Here is a 21720-nt window from a genome sequence, read left to right on the forward strand (position 1 = left end):
TTTCTTACTCTAGATAATGAATACTCTCAAATATCTTGTCGAAGAAACAGGCATGAGTGTGTCTCATTGGCAGGATCTTACGCTGGTAAAAAAACATGGGGCCCATTTTTACCTCCTAAATGTTTCTGAGGGGGATTACTTGACTAATGAGCTATGATGGTTTCCCCTTTACCAGATTTCCTTTTGTAGACGATTCACGGAGGAACACTACGCCGTAGTGCTTAGTTTCGCATTATTCTGCCGCTAGCGGAGGGCTCGTCTCATTTATTTGTTGTCGTGTCTGATGATTTTAAGTAGTCACATCATCACTCTCTGCTGTTGGGACAGCGCACAGTTTTGCTTTTCTCGTCTCTTTTTCATCACAGGGGGAAGCCAGTGTCCCTGGCAGCAGCTCGGCGGACCTGCTCCACTGGACCACCGCCACCACCATGAAGGTCCTGTCCGACACCACGGCCACCACCAAGGCGGCGCTGCAGGCGGTCAGCGATGGGCAGTGGTGGAAGAGGTCTCTGACCTACCTCCGACCCCTGCAGGTGAGTGGGGCCTGTGCTGGAAGTCCGTCTGTGGTTCCCACCGGCCCACCAGCCCTGCTCTTCAGCCGTTTTCACTGTGGTCACAGCCGTGTCTTCTCCGGAGCATGAAAATAATCTCTTAAGAAATCTAGGCCTCGAGTCATGTAGGAAATGAGGCATTTATTTCACAGAATGTAATGTACTCCCACAGATACTTGCAAAAGACAGTAATTAAGTTTAGGTAGAGTTGAGTTTATATGTCAGAATTTAAGTTTAGTGGGATGAAAAGGAAAATGAGTTAATCAATGCTTACTCGCTTTTGCTGTGTTTCTACGAGCCGGTAGTAAAGGAAAAGTACGAAGAGCCAGCTGAGGGCTTTCTTTAGTTGGTTGGGTCACCGTACCAAACTACTGGGTTGGCCGGGTTGGCCGGGTTAAACAACACACACTATGTCGCACTATTTTGGAGGCTGGGAAGTCCAAAGTCAACTCAACTTGCTGGCAGAGTTAGATGAGGGTCTGCTTCCTATGCCCACCTTCTTGCTCTGCCCACACACGTGGAATGGGGCAAGGAGCTGGACCCATTTGTGATGTCCCTGCCCTCATGACCTACCTGCTCACCGACCAAAGGTCTTCCCTCATGACACTCACTTTGGGACCTGGGCTAAGAGCACAATTTAACAGACTCTCCCATCCATCTGGAAGCAGATGTCAGGACAAGCAGTGGACCAGTTTGGTTTCTGTGACAGGTCGACCCTTGTCCCTGCCGTCTTCTCTGCACCCTGACACTGCTCTTGCTCAGTCTCACACAGGAAAACCAAGAGTGAAAAGCCACGTACTTGTAAGATCTCCACAAACACTCACATGGCCATCTCCCGCGTCAGTTAACTCTTTCATCCAGTTATTCTGCACATACTCATCAGGCACCTTCTGTGTGCTGGACACTGTGCTGGTCCCTGGGAATGGGAAACAGTTCAGTCCCATTCCCATTCCCTGTGGAACCTGTGGTTTGGTGGGGATCACAAAGAGAGCAACAAAAGAGACTCTGCGACATGTGGTGGCAGGAGGTGAAGCGCACTGTGAACACAGGCCAGGTGAGGGGATGATGGGTGACACTGGGGAGGGACATTCTTCTTCAGATGGGGAGCAAGGCTTCTCAGCAGAGTTGTCACTCTGAGCAGGGACCTGACTGAGCCACGCAGGACGAGTACAAAGCCTTTGCGAGGGGATGTGCTCGACATCTGTGTAGAACAGAGAGGAGGCCAGTGCAGTGTGAGCAGAGTGGATGGTGGGGAGCGTGATGGGACCCAAGATCAGAGCGGGGTGGAGCGGCCAACCGCACAAAGCCCCGTGTCAGGACCACCGATGTTATTCTGAGTAGGACGGGAAGCTGTTGGAGAATCGGGCTCTGCGGCTGTGGGGCCCAGCTTTGCCTTTAGTAAGATCATCCTAAATGCTGTGTCGAGAGCTAGCAGCGGTGAGTCAGGAGTGGAAGCAAAGGGTAGATCTCCATCCCATACCCCAGGTGCGGCATGGTGGTGGTTTGGGCCAGGGCGGCCAGGGAAGAAGTGAGAAGTGGCCGGTTTGGGGATGTGTTTTGTGGACCTGCTCATGGTCTGTATGTGGGACGTGCAGGAAAGAGGAGGACTCGGGATGATAGCCAGGCAGTTGGGTAAGTGAAGGTACCATTGACCAAGAGGCGCCGTGCTTGACTTTGGGGTAAGTCTGTACCTCTCTTATCACTGCACGTGTCCCACTGGGCTGTGATGGTGGTTGCTTTCTTGTCTCACCTGTTGGACTTGTTGAGGGTGTGCGTCTTAGATAAGTGTTAACGTTGTACATACTGTATAGCTTTTACTGAGTTCCAGTTGTCCTTTCGATCATCACTGGCTGCAGTGGCTTCACTGTGTCCCTGGGCGATGGGTGGTGTAAAGTAAGTGCTCGATGAACTTGGAGGAACATGTGACTGTCTCTTGCTTGGTTCTTCCAGTAAGAACCTTCAGGATCTGTTTCAGGAAAGCAGAATGTAAGTATAATTAACCAGACTGGAGATACTGAAGTACTGATTTGCTGATGAGGAACGCTGATGACCAGTGTAAAAGGCAGTTGTGTGGGCTGTGGCTGTTTGAGAGGTGGGGACCGACAGGCGCACAGTTGTATCTTACCCCCTCTGGTCAGGTTTCAGCAGGTGAGGTCTCAGGTGGGCCTGGAAGGGGAGGGGGGTCTGAGCAGGCCCACAGCGTGGACGGGAACCTACTAATGGAAGGCAGCCCTAGAGGTGGGACCCACAAAGTAGACCAGTGTGGTTGGTGTGAAAGGCTAGCCTTTAATGTTGGTTAACATTTCCTAAGTTAAATGTTACTCTACATAGTTTAGATTCGATACTGTTGGCTGTTTGCATTGTTCAAAGCTGCTAAAGGTTTTTTGATCAGGGGATCAATGTGTACAGAATGATGTTTTAGGAGGATATTCTGACTGGGGTGTAGAAAACACACTATTATATGTGTAATACCAGTTCCTCCTGTGTTCCTGGCTCATGTTTCTCCAGGGACCAGGGACCTCAAAGGCACTGCGGGTGAGGCTGAAGTGCCGCTGTTAGAATGTAGTTACTTCTCTTACATTCTCTGCTGGGTGTCTGTGTCCCTCGGACATACCCTCCTTAGGGCCCACAATGCACTTTGATTGTTACTCCTGAAATCCACCACCCCCCCTTTCCCTCTCCCTCTCTGGCTTCTTTTCTTACCTACTGTTTTTTACTTTGTTCTACTCAGGGGCAGGAATTTGGTGATGCTCACCGAATCGGAACCATAGCCAATGAAGGTCTAGAAAAACAAGGCTGTCACCCTTTTTATGAATCTATCATCTCCAATCCCTTTGTCACAGAGGTAAGGCCAGGTGCTGAAGAACATGGATTTCACTGTCATGCTGTTGTGGCATTTCAGAGTGAACAAAAACCTAAATTCTTCCTGAAAATGTACTACTTTGGCTTCTTTCTTAATTATGTTATTCATCGGTTTTTATGTGATGTGGTCTATGTACAGTACAACGTACTATAAGATTACAATCAGTTAAAAATTTTACACGAATTAATATGCTTTAGTAAGTGAGAAGTTACCGTTGAAGTCACCAGAAGATATAAAATCTTACGATCGTGTTTTCTAAATGTCTCGTTGTGGAATAAAGGGCATCCCACTGAACGCTGTTCTGCTTTTGTCCAGGCTGAAGTGACCTACAGCGCCTACCACCACGTCCCCGCAGAGAGCTTCGCAGAGGTCTTGCTGAGAACTGGGAAGCTGGCCGAGACTAAGACCGAAGGCGCGGAAGTGTTCCCTGCGACAGAAGGTGCGAGAGAAGCCAGTTCCCACCAGGGGGTCACTCAGATTAGAGAACAGAGAGTAAACGAGCGAGCGAGAGTCAGCACAAATAATGATACAGTTTTCGGTCATCTTGAAAGCTTAACTTGACACCATTATTCATTTATTTAAAACATTACCTTCTGTTTTCCAGGTACTTACTAATACTGAGGATTTCAAAGGATGCGTGTGATACAATTTGTATTTTTTAGCTGCTAATTATGTGAAGTGATTCTTATAGCAGATGGTAGAACGTGCTCACTAAATACTTTTCTTTCTGCTTTTGTATGGTAATAACTGAAGCATGTAGCATGTAGGTGTATATTTCATGTGAAGAATTTTCCTCATGGCAGCATATCTTTCCATGTGGAGTTTTTTGAAAAGAATCAAATGTATGGCAGCTTACCAAACACACCTTTCCAATTCTTCTTTTTTTTTTTTTTTAAGATTTTATTTATTTTTCTTTAGAGAGGAAGGGAAGGAGAGAGGGAGGGAACTATCAATGTATGGTTGCCTCTGGTGTGTCCCCTGCCAGGAACTGGCGTACAACCCAGGCATGTGCCCTGACTGGGAATCAAACCGCGATCGTGGGGTTCACAGGCCTGTGCTCAATCCACTGAGCTACACCAGCCAGGGCTTCCAATTATTCTTCTTCTGGCCTTTAGCCTCCTTACTTCTTTTCAAGGTTCTAGGGTAGTTTCTTTGACTATTTCTTTGGACTCCCCCTCTTCTCTGCTATTCTTAGCAAATGCCGCATGATTTAAAGGCTGCTGGTGCTCCAGCTACCTTGTCTGTGTCCCAGGCATCAGCCAGGAGGAAGGGGAGGGGAGGGCCAGATGTCACTGTGGCGGTCCTGCCCACAGATTCCACTTACTTGCAGGGCACCTGGACGGTGCTGGGTTTTAGCGAGCATGCAGCCACATGGAGTAACATTTGGGGAAGCGTGTGTGAGGAGAACTGCTATTTCCCCAGAAACGTGATATTGTGATGTGTTTTTAAATAATCCTTTTTTAAAAAATCAGTATTTCATGTAGCTGGGGAGAGGGGAAGCAAAGACCACTTCCCTGGCCGCTGAGTGGGCCCCTTGAGTAGCCCCTTTATATGAGGTGCCCCTTTTAGTAAGGGCACCGTTTTTCCTTCAGTCTGAGATGCGTGTTTTCCCACCTCATATATTTCTGAAGTCAGGGTCTGACCTCCAGTGGGTGAGTACATTTGCGGTGTTTTCCTCTTCGAAAAGCTAATACGTTACAAAGGATACTGAATACATGTGAAGGGCATGGATGCACTGCTGCTGCTCCTCCTTTTAACTCTTCTTTATCACTTCTTCTCTTTTCTGTCTTAAAATTTGCCTTTCATTATTTTTTCCAGTTTCATCAACATTTTTCTGGGGTTCATAAGTAATTTTAGCTCCCAGTAAAGCGGTGAGGCGATAGGAGGTTGGGGAGGTGTGCGGCCGTGTGCCAGGCTAGGCGCTGTGATGGACTCGCTCCTGCAGGCCACAGGCACCAAGCAGAAGCCCAGGTTTTAGTGTTTTTGCATCAGTCTCCTGCTCTCTGACGTGAGCACGAGGGCTCACGTGTGCTGCTGCCGGCCTGCTGCGGCCCAGTGATGGGGGTGGGCCCCTCTATGTGGTGCACCCATTCCTAGGCAGCCCTGGCTGGGTTCACGTCTCGCTGTCGTCTTGCACAGATGGTTGGCGTGGTGGTTCTGCCCACAGCTTCCACTTGCAGGGCCCCTGGACAGTGCTGTCTTTTAGTGAGCGCGCAGCCCTGTGCGCGCTCCAGTTCCCTCCAGTTCCCGTTCTCTTCTGGTTCAAGGCCTGCTGCTGCTGTTCCCCATCCTGGGCCCCCCTTACAGTCACTTAGGGAATTTTTAAGAGCTGCGAAGCCTGGGATCCACTGCAGACCATTTATTTCAGAGGCTCAAGTGGGGCCCATGCAGCAGGTACTTGCAGAGTCCCTCAGGTGACTGAGTTGTAAAGCCACGGTCAGGGCCCTTTGGAAGTTTCCCTCAAGGCGTCAGATCCTCGTGGCCATCACATGTCAGCTGTGGTGTGTTTCTTCTTCTGACTCGGACACACTTGCTCTCGGGCCTCTCAGCGGCCGGCCTGGTCTCTTCCACCTGGGGGTCAAGCCCCGAGGGTCGTGTCTGTCTCTGGCACGCTTACGGGCTGTTGTAACATGTTTGTTTACATGGGGGTTCCCATGGCAGGTGCTAGATCAGTGTGTCTTTGCGATGAGGCTAAAAGTACAGTGCCAGTGTGACGGTCACAGTTGGGGCAGGAGCTGCAGCTGTGCACTCAGCGAATCTGGTCCCGGGGCCTGTGTGCTGCTACCCTGCAGGTCCACATGACCAGGGACGGTGGGGGCGGCTGGTACCCCCAGACCCCCGCCCCACCCCACCCCACCCCACCCCCGGCACTTCTTCTAGTTCCTCTTTCTGACATTCTGATGTTATCCATCCACCAAGGGGAAGACTTGAAGCCCATTAAAGTACTAAAATTTTTTTTCAAGTATTATTGAACTGAGTGGGGAAAACCATGTTAGAGCACCTACTGTGTATATTAAAAATGAATTTTTTAAAAATATAGAGTTGATTTTAATAATTATCATCCCTTTAATTTACATTTGGCCTCATAATTTATGAAGCATTTTCATAGACACATTTGGTATCAGTAATGCTAATATGTGTGAAATAGATGCTTTTGACTATTTTATAATACAAAATATTTATCAGGAACTTGGCAGAGTTGGAGATTGATATAAGTTAAATGGCCCAAATTAAAAATTAGTAAAAATGGTTCAGAAGTAGGTTATCATACAAATTACTCTTCCCAACATCATCCACTTTTTAGAATTTTTTAATGAAGTAGATGAAAAGGTTTTTATGAAGACGAGGTGAAGAAAGATTGATTATTTTGCTAAATGAATGAGGTAATGGCTGAGGATTTCCAAGTCACTGGTGTGAGCCGCTGTCCTCTGTGAAGCCAGCCCTGGGCCTGAGTGGCCCCAGACGGCTTTCCAGGGGCATGGCCTTTGCACAGAACTGGTGCTCACAGGCTCCGGCACGGATTCCATCTGAGTCTGGCTGGGTGGCTTTTCTGCGCGATGCATTGTAGTCAAGGATTGAGAACCGGCATTGCAAATTAAACTCATATGCACTGATAAATGTAGAGCGTTTTTTTTAACATATCTTAATGGCAACGTAAAATCACCGTGGCCCAGTCTGTAGCAACATGACAGCTGGGGGGGGGGGGGGTCCCATGAGACCCTGAGGCCACCGTCTGCCTCAGATCCGCACTGATGATTTTGTCGGTGTTGCTCCGAGTGGCTTGCAGAGCCCAAGGCTGACGGACTTCCTCTCTGTGGGGTGTGAGTTCTGCTTCGGGAGAATCCTTGAGCCTCAAGAGGGCTGCCCAGAAAGGCTGGATGCCCAGGTGAGGAGGGGGATGCCGCTCTCGCTCCCCAGGAGTTTCCTGTGACAACCCAGCTGGTAGTGGCCAGGGGCTCTGTGCTGGGCCTGCAGGTCATGGAGACCAAGGAGCTGCAGTCCGGTTGGGGGCGAAAAGGATGCCATGAGGTGAATTCATCCACGTTTGGGTTGGGGGCTAGGGAAGAGAGAGGACCCCTTCCCTTTCACCCTGGGGACACGTGGGTGTTGGTTCACTTGATGCTGGCGATCGTTCCACTCTTGGAGCACCAGGGAAGCCTTGGCTTTGTGTGGCCGGAAAATCTCCCTGAGCGCTGCGGGCGAGGGGCGTGGTGTGCAGAGCGCCCTCCGGGGAAACCCAGGTGGGAAATAAATACCTGATGGGGACTTGCGCACTGGACGTTGTTGGTATACACAGTCTTACGGCACAGCCTGGGTCCTTTGAATTGGTCCTTTAAATCGAAGGACTCGCTTTGAGAAACCATCCTCATTGACCTATTTGCACTTGGACTTTGCAGCTGCACTGACAGGATTTCCTCGTGTCTAAGGAACAGTGTAATCTGTCTGAGTTAAGGCAGGGTCACCAATCAGCGTAGTTGTGTGTGATCTGTACTTAGGTGGGACTGAGGGACTTTCAGAAAGTGCCTTAAAAAGTCTTCTGAAGCTAATTGTTGAAATCTTACAGGACTGAAAACATGGTCCTTAGTGCCTGCGAATGTCATACAGATCCTCAAGTAAAATAATGCACCTTTCCCCCCTGTATCCAGTTCTCTTGCAGCTAGCAAGCGACGCTCTGCCAAACGACATGACCTTGGCTCTCGCCTATCTCCTTGCCTTACCGCAGGTGAGTTCACCCGAACAAACGAAGGAGGACTTAAAAGTGAATTAACTAAAAACCTACTGTTCATTATAATTGTTTACTTTACACAAACAGTCGTGGTCAGTATCCAGAGAGCAAGTTCTACCATGTTAGTTGAAATACTGATACTAACTCTGCTGCTACACGCAGAGGATCTGCCTCTGTAGGGTCTCCTGGACTTTAATGTCGTTGTGTTCAGATGAGATCGAGTTGATCTGATGGGAACTTTGAACCAAGATGCTACAGTAATGACTCGATTGGTAGCAGTTTGTGATGACCTTGACTTCCTTTCAGCTGAGTGCGTTCCCTCCTGTCCCCTCCTAGGTGCTGGACGCTGACAAGTGCTTCGAGAAGCAGCCCTGCTCCGCGCTCTCCCTGCAGCTGGCCTCGTACTATTACAGCCTGCAGATCTACGCCCAGCTGGCCCCGTGCTTCGGGGACCAGTGCCACCCTCTTTACAGGGTGAGTCCTCCTGGCTTCCACTGCTTGGGGCGCAGAGTTCAGGCTGCTCTAAAAGAGTTCCAACACGTGTCTACCCCTGTGGGGTTACCGATCTGCTTTGTTTTTATGTGAAATCGGAAATAGAGCTAGCGTGCCGTGAATTGAGGGGATGAGGTGGCCGCCTAGGGGAGGCTCATTTCTAGAACAGTGTGCTTGCTCTCTGCTATCACAGTCAGTCGGACGGCTGGCAAAGGGTGTGGCTGGTGTGTTCACTGTTCTCACCCTCTCGTCGGGGCTTGCATGTGTGTGCACAAGCACTGAATCATTCGCTGCTGCAGAACGCCCAGTCTGTTGACACGCAGTGGAGCTTTACGTGATGAAAAGCACTGTGCCTTGTTGCGAACTCGACTCTTTCCCAGCACGTCATTGTGTTGTCACGGTGCGCTTGCGATTTGTAGGCGGGCCCCATTGACTGGGGTCCCTGTGCTGAAAGGGCCTCTCCCTCTTCAATTTCCAAGTATACCTTCTGTGTGTAGGGCAGAGCTCTGCGCTCTGTTTTCGCCGATGTAGAGAATCGAAAAGCCGCTCAATCGATTGCTGCTGCCACAACCTCCAGTGGGGGCCTCACGTGTGCCTTCGACCCCACTGAGCACGGGGGCGCAGGGCAGGGAGGTGCTGCCGGGCCTCCGGGAACTCAGCCCTGACTGTTCCCTGACTGGAACTCGACCCGGACGAGACTGCTCCCGAGAGCTTGCGGCAGGGCCACTCGGGGGCCTGTAACCTCCAGCTTCATCTTCTACAAACATTAATGAAAGTAGTCCTCTCGGAGGGAAATTCCAGTAGAACATATATTTTTATCGTTTTTCCTAATAGTAAGTCACTTCATACCAAAAATTGAAAGTCCCAAACCATGCAGTTTGTGAGAGAGCTAAGTAAGGCTAGAACCACTAAATTCCGCCCCAACTTCAGTGTCTGGCCGGCATGGTTTGCTGCTGCTCCAGGCACTGCGGCCACTCCGTCAGAAACCCCGTTGAAGACTTACGCAGCCAGGCGTGCAGGGGGTCGGGGAGAAGGTCGAAAGGTGAGGGTTGGAAGTGCAGGTGTGCCCACCTTGCTTTCCTCTGCGTCCCTAGCAGTTCTTCTCACTCGGTGGGATGCACATTCCATGTCCTGATCGCATGTGCTGCAGGTCCCTTCAGGGGCCCGGCAGTCACTGAGTGTTTGCAGGGGAGGACAGAGCTTGGCATTATGGAGCAGAAGATGGTGCGACTCGGTTGCCATCCGTCACCCCAGTTCTGGTTCTTCCCTGCAACTCCTGTTCCTCCCCACCCTTTAACCCTTGGTCTTGTTCCTATCACCATTCTCCATCATGCTGTCCTTTTCTTTGAAGGTGCCCCTGGGATTCCTCTGCCTCTCCCTTGCCCTTCGCCCCTGCTTCTTGGTTGTTAGACTGCCCACCCACCCTGGGTTGTCGGTCCTGACGCCTGTTCCCCTTGCATCCTGGGCCCAGTCACTGCCATTGGGGTCTTTGCTTCAGGAAGCAATGTTGTATCCAAGTGCGGGGAGAGGCCAGTGAGTCCATGTGGCCCAGGGGTGATGCCTCAACCGAAGATTTCTTCTCAGCTGCCCCCAACAGAAGCCCATGTGCCCCCAACAGCACTGAGATGGCACATGGCCAGGCCCCAGGCCAGCACCTTCTCCAGGGACGACGTGTCAGCTCTGTGGAGAGCATTTGGGAGTTAGTTAGAAAGGTGAAACAGAATTTGGCGTTTTTGTAAACATCAAGATGCAAAGGCAGTCTGGAAGCCCTCCAGACAGACGTGTTTGGGGGGGGGGAGTGTGAGCCCTCTGCAGCCCGCCCCCTCCCCCCTCGCCCTCACTCCGTCGTCTGCTGCAGCTCCTCCCCTGCTGCAGCTCCTCGTCTGCAGCAGCTCCTCGCCTGCACCGCAGCAGCAGATTCTCAGACAGCATCCGTCCCCATGGGTGTCACTCTGTGTTTTCCCCCGGCACCTGTCAGAGTGGTCTCTCGGCTGGAGGACTGGTGGGCGCCCTGCTGCGTCTGAGACCCGAGGCAGGTCTGAGGGGCCGTTCCCAGCAGGATGTTTTCCTGTGGGTCCTCGTCTAAGCTTCTGTGTGTGACAGGGAAGACCCTCACTGAACTGGCCGGCTCTTCCTGGGCCACCAGCCATGACCCTGACACTAGCTCTCCTGAAGTCTGTGTTCTAGCCGGTCAGAATGAAGAGTTCTCTGGACATATCCCTTTCACACTGCCGTGCCTGTCTGAAATGCCCCCCCCCCCCCCCCACCGNACCCCCCCCCCCCCCCCCCCGCCACCGTCAGCAGATGAGCAGGACACTCCTCTGAGATGGACACTCCTTGGAGCAGTTCCTGTGGGGGCTGAGAGGTACTGTCTCCTCGCCATGCAATCTTCCTTAGAGGAGGAGCCCGTCTCTCTGTGACTCCCCAGGACCCGGCCCCCTGGAGACACTCAGTGACTGGAGCACACGCAGAGGTTCAGGAGTCACTCGGCTGCGTGCCTGCAGACAGCGCGCTGCTCTCTTCTTGCAGTTTTGAGTGCTGACACTCAGATTCCAGGGGACCCGGAGGGACAGGACCTGGATGCTTTAGGTACACGGGATTTTCTGTCCACTGCCTAATGGCTCATTATGTGGGTCTTTCTAGCACCTTCCTGTGCATGAAACAGCACCACTGGGTTTGGAATTAAATGTGACAAATTCGGACGGACCCTCGTGGAAGCTGGAATCCCTCTGTGGCCTGCACATGACAGCAGCGCCCTGCGAAGTGTCCCTTGTACTCCATTGTCGGCTCCACTCCTTCCTGTTTCCAAGGCTTCTCACGTTTTCTCTTTCTACCCCTGTAGTTCTGTGCTGCAGGGGTGATTTAATAATTTAGGTAGATCGCATAGTGTGAATAAAAGTAATGATATAATTTGTTGGGGTTTTTTCTGATAAAAGGTCCTTGCCTCCCTTCCTGAGCCCCCCTTGCCCAGCACAGGCCCCTGGGCAGCTCCCTGGGTGATCTGTGGGGCAGCCCGCGCACCTCCGTTCCCTTGTCCGTGACTCGGAAGGATGAGTGCCAAACGGTCAGCTGGGGAAATGTGTTTGCTACTGTCTGTCTTAGCGCATCCTTACGTTCAAAAACACAATGTGCACACGGCCAAGAAAGTTAAATGATGGAAATGGTGTACAATACAAACTCGTTCCCCTTTTCCGTCCTTCCAGAAATAGTTGGTGGATACACACACACACAAAGAGGTATTCATTTGTAACAATTTTGTACACATGTGAATTAAGCCATACACGTTATTCTGTACCGTTTTTTCACTAATACATTACCTTTAAAATTACTTTAGGTACATCTTGAAGCGTCATCTTTTGAGCATTCCTTTGAACATTTTTCAGAAGATAAAGTCAGTTAAATGGAAACATATACTTGAGTTTGTATTCTAGAGAAGCAAACCCAATATGGGGATGAGAATAGGGGATGTTGGTAGACCCAAATGGTCTACCAACACTTTATGGTAGACCATTTTTAAAATGGCCTTTTTTAAAGCTACTTGATTGAAAATACTGGGTACAAAATTATCTCAAGCAAAGAAGAACCCTGGAGGGAAACAGCACCTGTTTAAAGCTGTCCCAGCCATCCTACCCGGAAAGAGTCTGAAACCGGGATGGGTTTGTTACCCCTAACTAGGAGGCAGTAGAGTAAGCCACAGAGCGTTCTGTTGTCGTGAGTGTTTATGAATATTTTCTTGTCACAGGGACTTGACCACACTCTTTAAAGAAACCGTGTTTTATTCACCCTCTCCCCTCAAAGAAGAAGTAAAAGAATAATTTAATTCTACACACTTTGGCTTTTAAATTTTGATGACTTTTTATGTTATTAGTGTTTGCAGCCTGTGGTGTTTTGCAGTATCACTTTAATCCTGAGTGCGGAAGGTTTTGAAACTACCTATAAAGCCCTTCAAAGGCTCCTTAGCGGCTAGCAGCTTTTGTGCACAGGGGCCACGCTGCTGCGTGAGGGCGGGAAAGCAAGGAGAGCGGTTTGGATGTGCTCCGCACGCGAAGCAGCGAGTTCAGGTGACAGGCAGGCGCCTGCTCTCCTCCTGCCTGCAGGGCTCCAGCCATGATGGCGAGCCTGCGGTGGCACCGGTGAGTGAGGGACCACTGCCTTCCGTGGACATCACAGGCTCGGCGTGAGGCTCAGACGGAATGCACGGGAGAGCGGGGGCTGTGGGGACTTTTACGTGGCTCCCCTATGGGGGAGTGAGTGTGTACGTGAGAGGAAGAGGGGGTGAGTGGGGGTGACTTGGAATGTTTGGAGGGAAATTGGGATAAGCTCAGGGCTGGAACTCTTATTAAAATTTAAATAGAGTGTTGGAAGTGATCACGAACAAATTTCCTTGAGAAAGGGGCAGTGATCGTGTCAAGAAGATAGTTTTGTGGGAGCCAGGAGGCACAGCACGCTTATCCATTCGGCCGGTTCGCCTGCACAGGGGCCCCGTGCAGAGGGAGTGGCTTCACTCTGATGAAAGAAAGCATGGGGCTCCGGAGGCAGGGACCAGGGAGCGAGGTGCTAGAATACCGAGTCCCAGGGTTTCTTCCCACGACTAGGACTGGGAGTCGTCCCTCCTTGTTAGGGGTATTGTGTTTTAACACAACAAATTGAAGTATTGGAAATTTTTCTATACACTTAACAAATACTTGATGATCCACAAACCTGAAGACAGTCTTCTGTGGTCACTGTACTCACACACAGGTGAGTGTGTGTAAAAAGGGACGAGAGGAAGAATGTATGTGTCAGAAGGTCAGTCTGGGTGTGCTGTGGAGTGGCGGTCCAGCCCCTCCTTGAAAGGTGGCTATTTGTGTAGGACTCGAGTGACAGGTCTTATTTCGTTTGGTGGGAGCCCCCTAACACTGGTCCTGGCAAGGCCCTTGTAATTTTGAGAGCCCTCGCTGCCTACCGTGTATGAAAGCGTGGATCCTGGGAGGTGTTCTGTGTGGGGGTCCTATCCCCACTCTGCTGCTTACCCCGACCTTGGGCAACGCCCCCACCTGCCCCACAGGTGGAAGCAAGCGGTGCTGGCGGACACCTGTTCTATAGACCGTGCTGAGTGAGGTTCAATGACCGTTGTTCGGCACTGTGCCTGTTCTGTACTGGAGGCTGAAATAGTCGGTACTTGTTCTGAAACTCGTCTCAGAGAAGTGGACAAATGTGCTGTTCAAAGAATATGAAACAAAAGTTATTCACAGAGAGGCTAAACCAGGGGTGTCCAACCTGCGCCCAAGGGCCACGTGCAGCCCAGGATGGCTGTGAATGCGGCCCAGCACAAAATCGTACGTTTACTTAAGACATTACGAGATTTTTTGTGGCTATGTGTTGCACTGTACTTAGCGTGTGACCCAAGATAACTCTTCTTCCAGTGTGGCCCAGAGACACCAAAAGGTTAACACCCCTGGGACAGTTTCTCCTCTCTAAATGAGAAGAGATGGGAGTAGTTTAAACTGTTGGACTCTATTAACTGGAATGTATTGCTCTGAAATTGTATTTTTAACAAAGAAATCTGTTCTGAATAGTTGGTGGAGGCATCAACAAGGTGGACGTAGAACTCCCCCAGTTCTGCCCCCGGATGCCTGCAAGGTTTTACTTTATTTTTGTGGTTAGATTCTTTTACATTCAGAGAGTTTTAGTCTTAGGAAGGTGACTGGCGCCGCTCCTTTATTTTCCAGCTGACGAAGCTGAGCCCCGCAAGGGCCCGAGGAGGGAGTCCTGCCCCTCATGGGGTTCCTGGGTTCCCGGGGTGGGCTCTGTGGTGGTGCTTGTTTTCAGAGGCCCGCTGTGACTTGTTCGTGTGCGTATTTCCCAGTCACTCGTGTTTAACTGCCTGAGAGAACGCGCGGGGCCCAGTGTGCTTTCATTTAACCATGGGGAAAAGAGAGCTTTAAAATACCTTATTTTATTTGTGCCTCGTCACCAACCACGAGGAGAGTGTGAGGTGTGCTCACCGGTGCTCCTTCGTAGGCCATGAAATGGAGGTGGGAAGCCTTCTGCCCCACACGGTGTTTGTGCTGAGCGAGGGAGCCGAAATACCGACGGGCCCCGACCCGACAGCCGCTTCTGCTGGAGAGGGGTCTCCCTCTACCCGTGCCTGTGTTCTGGCAGAGATGGATTCATGGGGTACAGCATGTGGTCTCTGCCTCAGAAGCTATGGTACCATCATGGACAAGTGGAGAGTGTGTAGGCCACTGTCCCAGCACAGGTGTCAAATCCTGGATGTTCCAGAAAACAAAAAGTGGAGAATGAATACGGAACAGGAACTGGAAAAGCCCGTGGTTGACTGGAGGTGGCTGATCCCTTGAGGGGGGCTGGAAAGCAGCAGCGTGGCAGAGGGGGCCTGGGTCACTCATGGATGGGCTGGGTGGGCACAGCCTCTCCTGCAAGGCACACTGGGCAACTTACAGCCTAGGGCTTTTGTGTGAAGCCTCAGGTCAGCATGTAGGTGAGAAAAGCTTTCTTTATTGTTTTGGTGAACGTGGGTTTGCTGGTGGAGTGCAAAGCCGGGCCACAGACTCGTGGCTCCAGGAGAGAGCAGCTGCAGGAGAGGCCCGAGGACCACAGGCGGCGGCAGTGCACGTCTGCAGTGCAGAGCGGGCGTAGGTGGGCAGCTGAGCCCCTGGCCGCTGGTGCAGGGTGGTGCCCCCAGGGCTGTGGTCAACGAGTAGAGAGAGGGTTGGGTTCCATGTTAGCCATAGAGGCACCAGGAGCTGGGGTCCTCTCTGCCCAAAGCCGTTGCCAGAAATACCATCCACATGCAGGTCGTTCCCAAAGCACTCTCCAGTTGCAGGAAGATGTCTTTCTTCACTCCGTCTTCCCATTGGGTCTTCGCTGCCTAGAGCGTAGCACTTACCCTCTACCCTGTGCTGGAATGTGTCTCCCTGTTTTTTGCTGATCCTATAACATGCTGTTTTCTGATTGGTGGGCTCTCTCTCTGACCCGGTGGCATTCTTGGAGGAAAGGGTCACATCTTCTAGTACATTGCCTGGTATTTAGTAGGCACACTAAGACATACTGGTTGCATGGATTGAACCAAGGTTTGGTAGCTTAAGTTGGAGAGTTAGTTTTCAAACCCAGCTCTTTTGGACTTGAGATCCTTATCTGTGTGTGTTGAGGGTAGGACTCAGTATCTACCTAGAGTTGGGGGGAAAATTCTAGCACAGTTGGCCTTCTCTCAAATCCACCTGCTGGAATCCAAGATTTTTTTAGACTGGATTTTGTCGGACTCCCAGATCGTTCCTCACTCGGACCGAGAGCGAGCGAGGGGCAGGCTCTGTTTGTAGTGTGGTGGACTCGACGCTGGTTCATTCCTGTGCAGCTCGAAATGACGGCCCACACATTAGAAACGCAGACAGTGGACTGTGACTCGGTGCATTTCTGAGAACCAGAGGTAGGTTCTGGAGTTTCTTCAGAATTTGCTTATATTAAGATGTATACTGTGTTTTCCCAGAAATTGGGAGTGACTGGGTCAATGTTGTTCAAGTGTTAGGTTCCCAGAGTACTTCCAAAATCACAGCTGAGCTGCCTTACTTCACTGGTGCCCCAGCCAACTTTGATGTGAACAGTGTGCCCAGTTCATCACCGTTTCTCTCCTGTCCATTGTTAGATTCTGGGTTCTGTTCTGTTTGAGTATTTCACTGGTCAGAAAAGCAGCTAAGAATTGGAGAACAATATACCACTGAGCCCCAAATTCAGCAGAGTAAAAATTGGTCAGACACCTCCTTACACAACTAGAAGGGTTTACGGCTTCGGGACGCGGGAGGGATTCTCTCCCCTCACTCATCCTGGGAGGAAACGCTCTCCCCCTCAGCTGTCTGGGCATTGTTAGTGGGGCTCCTGAGCTGCAGCTCCATTACTGAGAACACGCACCCAGGGGCAGCGGCCACGGTGACCGCTTCCGGCACACTGTTGTTAACGACCAGGTAACAGAGCACAGATCTGATGCAGGCCGATGGTAGCCGGAAAGGAACACGGTGTTCTTTATCCCGTGGCTGGGGTTTGTGTGGTGGAAGGAGAGCAGAGTGGGGTCCAGAGACCTGCCTCCGGACCCTGCCCAGCGGCCTGCCTCTGTGGTCTGCAGGCCGCGCCCCCTGCAGCCGAGGTCCGGGGAGCTTCCGCTTGATGGCAGCGATGTGAAGAGCCACACAGGCGCCCTGTAGACACTGTCTTCTTCCTGCAACTTCTTTTTTTTTTTTCATTTTAATTTTTCAAGTACAGTTTTCTGTCTTATACTCCCAGCCCCCCCCCCCCGCCCCCCCTATGCAACTTCTTTTCTGTTCCTTCTAGGCCGATCCTAAAGAGCTCATCCTGATGGTCACCAGGCAGGTGACTCGATACGGACAGGACGCCTGGCCCGAGGATGTCGCCTCACTGACCAGGCAGCTGGGCTGCTACAACGAGCGGCTCCTGGACCTCACTCAGGCGCAGGTGCTCCAGGGCCTGCACAGGGGTGTGGACGTGCAGCGCTTCGCCGTGGACGAGCAGTACAAGAGGGAGACGGTCCTCGGTCTGGCAGAGTAAGGCGTGCTTTCGTCTCGGGGAGGGATGGGTCTGACCTAACAGAACAAGCTGAGTCTGCAGGGCTGTTAACCGCAGTCCTCTGACGACGGACGGACATTCATGCACAGTTGCTCTACACAGGGCTTCCTCTCCCCTGCTTCCTCCAGCCACGTGGGGGATGTGCCTTCCCGAATGGGTCAGTAGATGCAGGCAGCAGCTTGAGCCCACAGATTTAAACACCAAGGATGGGAATGTATTTATTTTTTAGTTCCCGTGACTCTGATAGCTTGATTCTGAGATTATTACCATGTTAGAGATGAATAGGATATGATCGGGGCTGAAAAGCGTGAAATTTATTCTAGAAATTAAAAGCACGATTGCCTTTTTTTCCTGGATGGAAATCTCCCTTTTCAAGTTCCTGGCAGTGTACTTTCTTGACGGACGCAGCTGACTGAGTCCCAGAGGAAGGACCCAGCCTTGGGGGTGCAGGGCACCTTCGTCTCTGCTGGGGTCCCAGGCAAAGCAGAACGGACCAGCCCCAGCCGTCTCTCCTTGGGGGCAGTGGCAGCTGCCCTTCCCCCTTCGCCCCTTACTCCTCTCAAGAGAGGAGCAGGCCCTGTGGGAGAAGGCAAGGCAGTGCAGGCCGCTGGCCCACAGGCCAAGTTTCTTTTCTCGTGTGGAGTTCCTGAGGCTTCAGTATTGCCCTCTGAGTCTTGTTTTACATCCAGTGAGTTCGGATCCAGCGAGATTGACCGCCATGTCAGAGAGCAGGAAAGTGTGTTTGCCCACAATGGTGGTTAAGTAAAGGCGTTTGGTCCTTCACCCCAGGACTTGCGGGTTGCTTACTGTGGGCCCGGAATGGGGTTGGGTGCTCTCCAAATGTCTCTTAATCCTCAGGGGTAGCCCTGTGATATAAGGGTTGTCATCCCTGTTTTATAGCTGAAGAACGTGAAGTTCAGGGACTTGAAGTAACTGGCACACATTTAGGTGGTCAGGATCATAGCTGTGAGCTTAACCTTGACCTCTCACCTACTGGAGCCATCAGGTGTTCACCAGTGCCTGTCTGGCTGGGTTCTCAAGGAAGTGCTTGCATTTCACTCGAGGCTTTTAGCCTTTGAAGCTGAGGTTGAATTGCGCCCACATTTAATCATCATTCTTCTCTCCTGGGGTTATTTTAAAGTAACGAGGATAGTCCTGTAGGGTGGCGGTGTACATCACTTTTCATCATTATTATTTACTCTTAGAGAGTGGCAGAGTAGCCTTGGTGCCCTGTAATAATTTTATATTAACCTGAGCTTCCTCCCTATGACAAAACACTCCAAATTCTCTTTAGAGTAAGTCGGGGAATAGAGACTTCAAAAAAAGAGAGTAGAAGCAACCTATAGCAGGACTCCATTAAAGGGAGAAACGTGGAATATTCTTTTCTCTTCCCCTCTGTTCTCCTGGAGGTTCATAATTTCATAGAATCATTTAATGTGCAGTTTCAAAGGAACCAAAGAGCCCATTTTATCCAACCTCCTCTTTTTTTGGAAGAAGACTCTGAGAATCAGAGAGTTCTAAAGAGTGGTTCAAGGTCACACATGGCAGAAGTTAAATGTGGGCTTCCTAGTTCCAAGTCCAGTGAGCTTTTCCTTGGGGCATTTTGCAACCCTTGGTGCCCTGCTCATGCTTTCTTAGAGAAGGGTTGTTTTGCAGAATAAAAGCTCCCAAGATAAGGCATGCCCTGTGTCATCAGTTACATTTGTTAAGGTTTTCGTCCTTTTCTTCTTCTCCATGTATCCAGCTGGCATATGCTTTTGAAGGATGTCCTAGAGGACGAATACACGCTTTTGATAAATGTGTATAATAGAATCTTCTCTGCGACCTATTGCTTAGAAAAAATGCAGTTGTCTTCGGATGCCTTGTTTAAAGCGCCGGCGTCTGTGGCTTTCTGAGCTGGCGGTTCCGACTGGGAGGCGGGATCTCCGCGTCCCACGTGTGAGAAGTCGTGACGGACCTGCCTCCGCCTGCTCCACAGCTCTGTCTTCAGTGCTACCAGCCTTGCCGCTTGTTTTATCCTGGTGGTTCTCTGCAGGTGCAGTGTGTCTGTCCTTCCTTGTCAGTGTGTTGCAGAGAGTCCTTTCCCAGTGAGTCAGGGTCACCGAGGAGAGGTCGTTTGTAGTGTGGTGTCTTCCCACTTCATCACGTGCGGACAGTGTCAGTGCTTGGAGAGCAGGTGCCCGGTGGCAGACAGTGTCCCAGACTCCGGTGATGGGCGAGTGATTTGCTACTGCTCTCTGTTCCCCAGGTGTCTTCCTTCCATCATGTGTGCATAGGTACTCCAGCAGTATTTTAAGAAATCGTTTTTAATCGACAGTGACCTAATGACCTAAGAGCTGACAGACTCTCTTGGCCTCTTTTTTATAGTCCACGAGCAAAGGGTGGATGGTTCCTACATTTTTAAAGTTTGGAAAAACAACAATAAAAGTCAAAAGAAGACTACTCTACAGAGTACTGTATGGCAGCAAAGGCTGAAAGACTTACCCCCTGGCCCTTCGCAGGACGTGTTTGCCAACCCTTGGCTAATCACACCTGTGACTGTCGTGGTTTATCGTCTCTGCATTGTTATTCATCATGACAGGTGTTTCGTTCCTGCTTGTGTGGCTTTGTCCACCCTTCTTCTAACCAAGGACTCCATCCTCACGTCTCTCCTTCTGGGAGGTAGACGTCTTCCACAGTAGTTTTTCCAAAATGGCCTCGATGTGGGTGCTCTGGGTCCAGGTTACTTACGTGCCTGGAGACTCTCGGGTCCAGTGGCAGGCGACACCATTTCCTGGCTCGAACCTCCCCCTGCCTCTCCACCGATGACCGGAAGACCCTGTGCATTCCCAGTTGTGATGCCGCTGCGCCCCGACCTGCCTCCTTTATTAGTGCCTCTCCCTCGCTACCACCTCTGTCTAGTTAACACTTGTTTATTCTCCATTCTTCAGGTCAAGTGGTCTCGTCTGTATTCTCACAGTATTTTCTAGTCTTTTAGCATTTAGTTTCTGGTCCACATTTCATATCCTCCACTAGGCCATGAGTTCCTCAAGAAAAATCTTGTTGGTTTTTATACTCTAAGCAGCTAACGTTACCTGGAAAAAGCATGGAAAACATAAACATCTGTTGAGTGACTAACTGTGCTTTCTCAAACACCTACCCATAAGGCAGGAGTGCATTTCCTTTGGACTAGGGTTTGACTATAGGCTGCAGTGTCTGTACCGGAACTTTTCAGCCTCAGTACATTTTGGTCTGGGTAGTTCTTTGTTGAGGGAGGGCTGTTCTGTGTCTTGTAGGGTAGGCAGCAGCATCCCTGACCTCTACCCGCTGGATGGCAACAGCCTTCTCCTGTACCCCACTGCGACAATCAGAAATGGCTGTAGACATTGTCAAGTAATCCCTGAAGGACAGATCACCCTCACTTGAAAAACCATTGGCTCAGAAATTTCCTTGGTTTGCTGCAATGCACCACAGTGGAAAAGCAGCATTAAAACTTTTGGAAGTCTTTTCCCTGAATTATGCGGAATGTCTTATTAAAGATTGGGCTGGCTGCACCCATCCCGGCTGGAGAGCGGCCTTGATTTTCCGCGCTGATCAAGGTAATGTGTTTCTCTTCTCTCTTCCTGGTGGCTGGTGGACCTTCCTGAAGAACCCTTGAGGAGAACGTCTACAGCATCGCCCTTTCTCTGGCCCAGCGTTGCGGTGTCTCCCAGTGGGAAGTGTTTATGACCCACTTGGAGTTCCTGTTCAGCGACAGCGGGTAAGCACACGATTGCCTGCGTGAGTTTGCATTCATGTCTGCCTTTTCAGCCTATTCTAGGAGAATCGTGAAGTTGTAAAGTGTAATTTTCCTTTTCAGCTGCGGTAGACCAGTGTCTTTGTACCTTCTCTTCTTTATTCATCAGGGTTACACCAGTATTCTGGCCTGTTCATGTTTGTTTTTCAGTAATAATGGTCCTGACTTACATACTTTAACATTCATTCACTCATTCAAAAGTTTTTATTGAAACTCTATTTTGTATTAGAAACTAGACACTGGGGTTCCAATACTGAGCAAAAGCAGGCATCCCAGCTGTCTTTGAACTTGTAGTGTAGTGTGGGAGACAGATTGCAATAGAACAATGACATCAGCAAATGTGAAGTCAAAGTGGTGACGAGTCCCCTGTAAGAGAGCCCAGTTAGGGGGTTTGGCATTAACAGGGAAGGCTCTCCAGAGGAAATAACTCCTGAGCTGAGACCCAACTATTGAGTTGGAATTAACTGTACTATAAGGAGAACCCTTTTCTAGGGAGACAGAAGAGTTAAGTGCAAAAGTTCTTGGACAGAAGGAACGTGATGTGTCTCAGCGCCTGGGAGGTGGGCAGCGTGGGCAAGGCCCTGAGCATCAGGGGAGCCTAGTGTGTGATGAGACCACGAGTGGGACTCAGACTCTGCGGGCCCTCGTCTGTGCCGTGGGCATCTTCCCGAGAGTGATAGGGAGCTATTTCAGGATTTGAGTGAAGGGAAAGGAAGTGATGTGATCCGGTTTATGTTTG

The 21720-nt window shown here is 50.6% G+C and overlaps 1 protein-coding gene across 1 annotated transcript in view; it reads left to right on the forward strand.

The window, feature by feature from the left end:
- Positions 1 to 21720, forward strand: part of NBAS (NBAS subunit of NRZ tethering complex) — a 248103-nt gene that overhangs the window by 144709 nt on the left and 81674 nt on the right. The window contains exons 35-41 of the mRNA XM_037035490.1: positions 366 to 533; positions 3283 to 3396; positions 3730 to 3853; positions 8061 to 8137; positions 8477 to 8614; positions 16955 to 17184; positions 20835 to 20945. Coding sequence (XP_036891385.1) covers positions 366 to 533; positions 3283 to 3396; positions 3730 to 3853; positions 8061 to 8137; positions 8477 to 8614; positions 16955 to 17184; positions 20835 to 20945 — 962 coding nt within the window. The remainder of the gene's footprint in view (positions 1 to 365; positions 534 to 3282; positions 3397 to 3729; positions 3854 to 8060; positions 8138 to 8476; positions 8615 to 16954; positions 17185 to 20834; positions 20946 to 21720) is intronic.

The sequence above is a fragment of the Sturnira hondurensis genome, unplaced genomic scaffold (genome assembly GCF_014824575.4).
Source record: "Sturnira hondurensis isolate 20B ecotype Veracruz unplaced genomic scaffold, ASM1482457v3 Scaffold0022319, whole genome shotgun sequence".
In the NCBI taxonomy this organism is placed as follows: Eukaryota; Metazoa; Chordata; class Mammalia; order Chiroptera; family Phyllostomidae; genus Sturnira; species Sturnira hondurensis.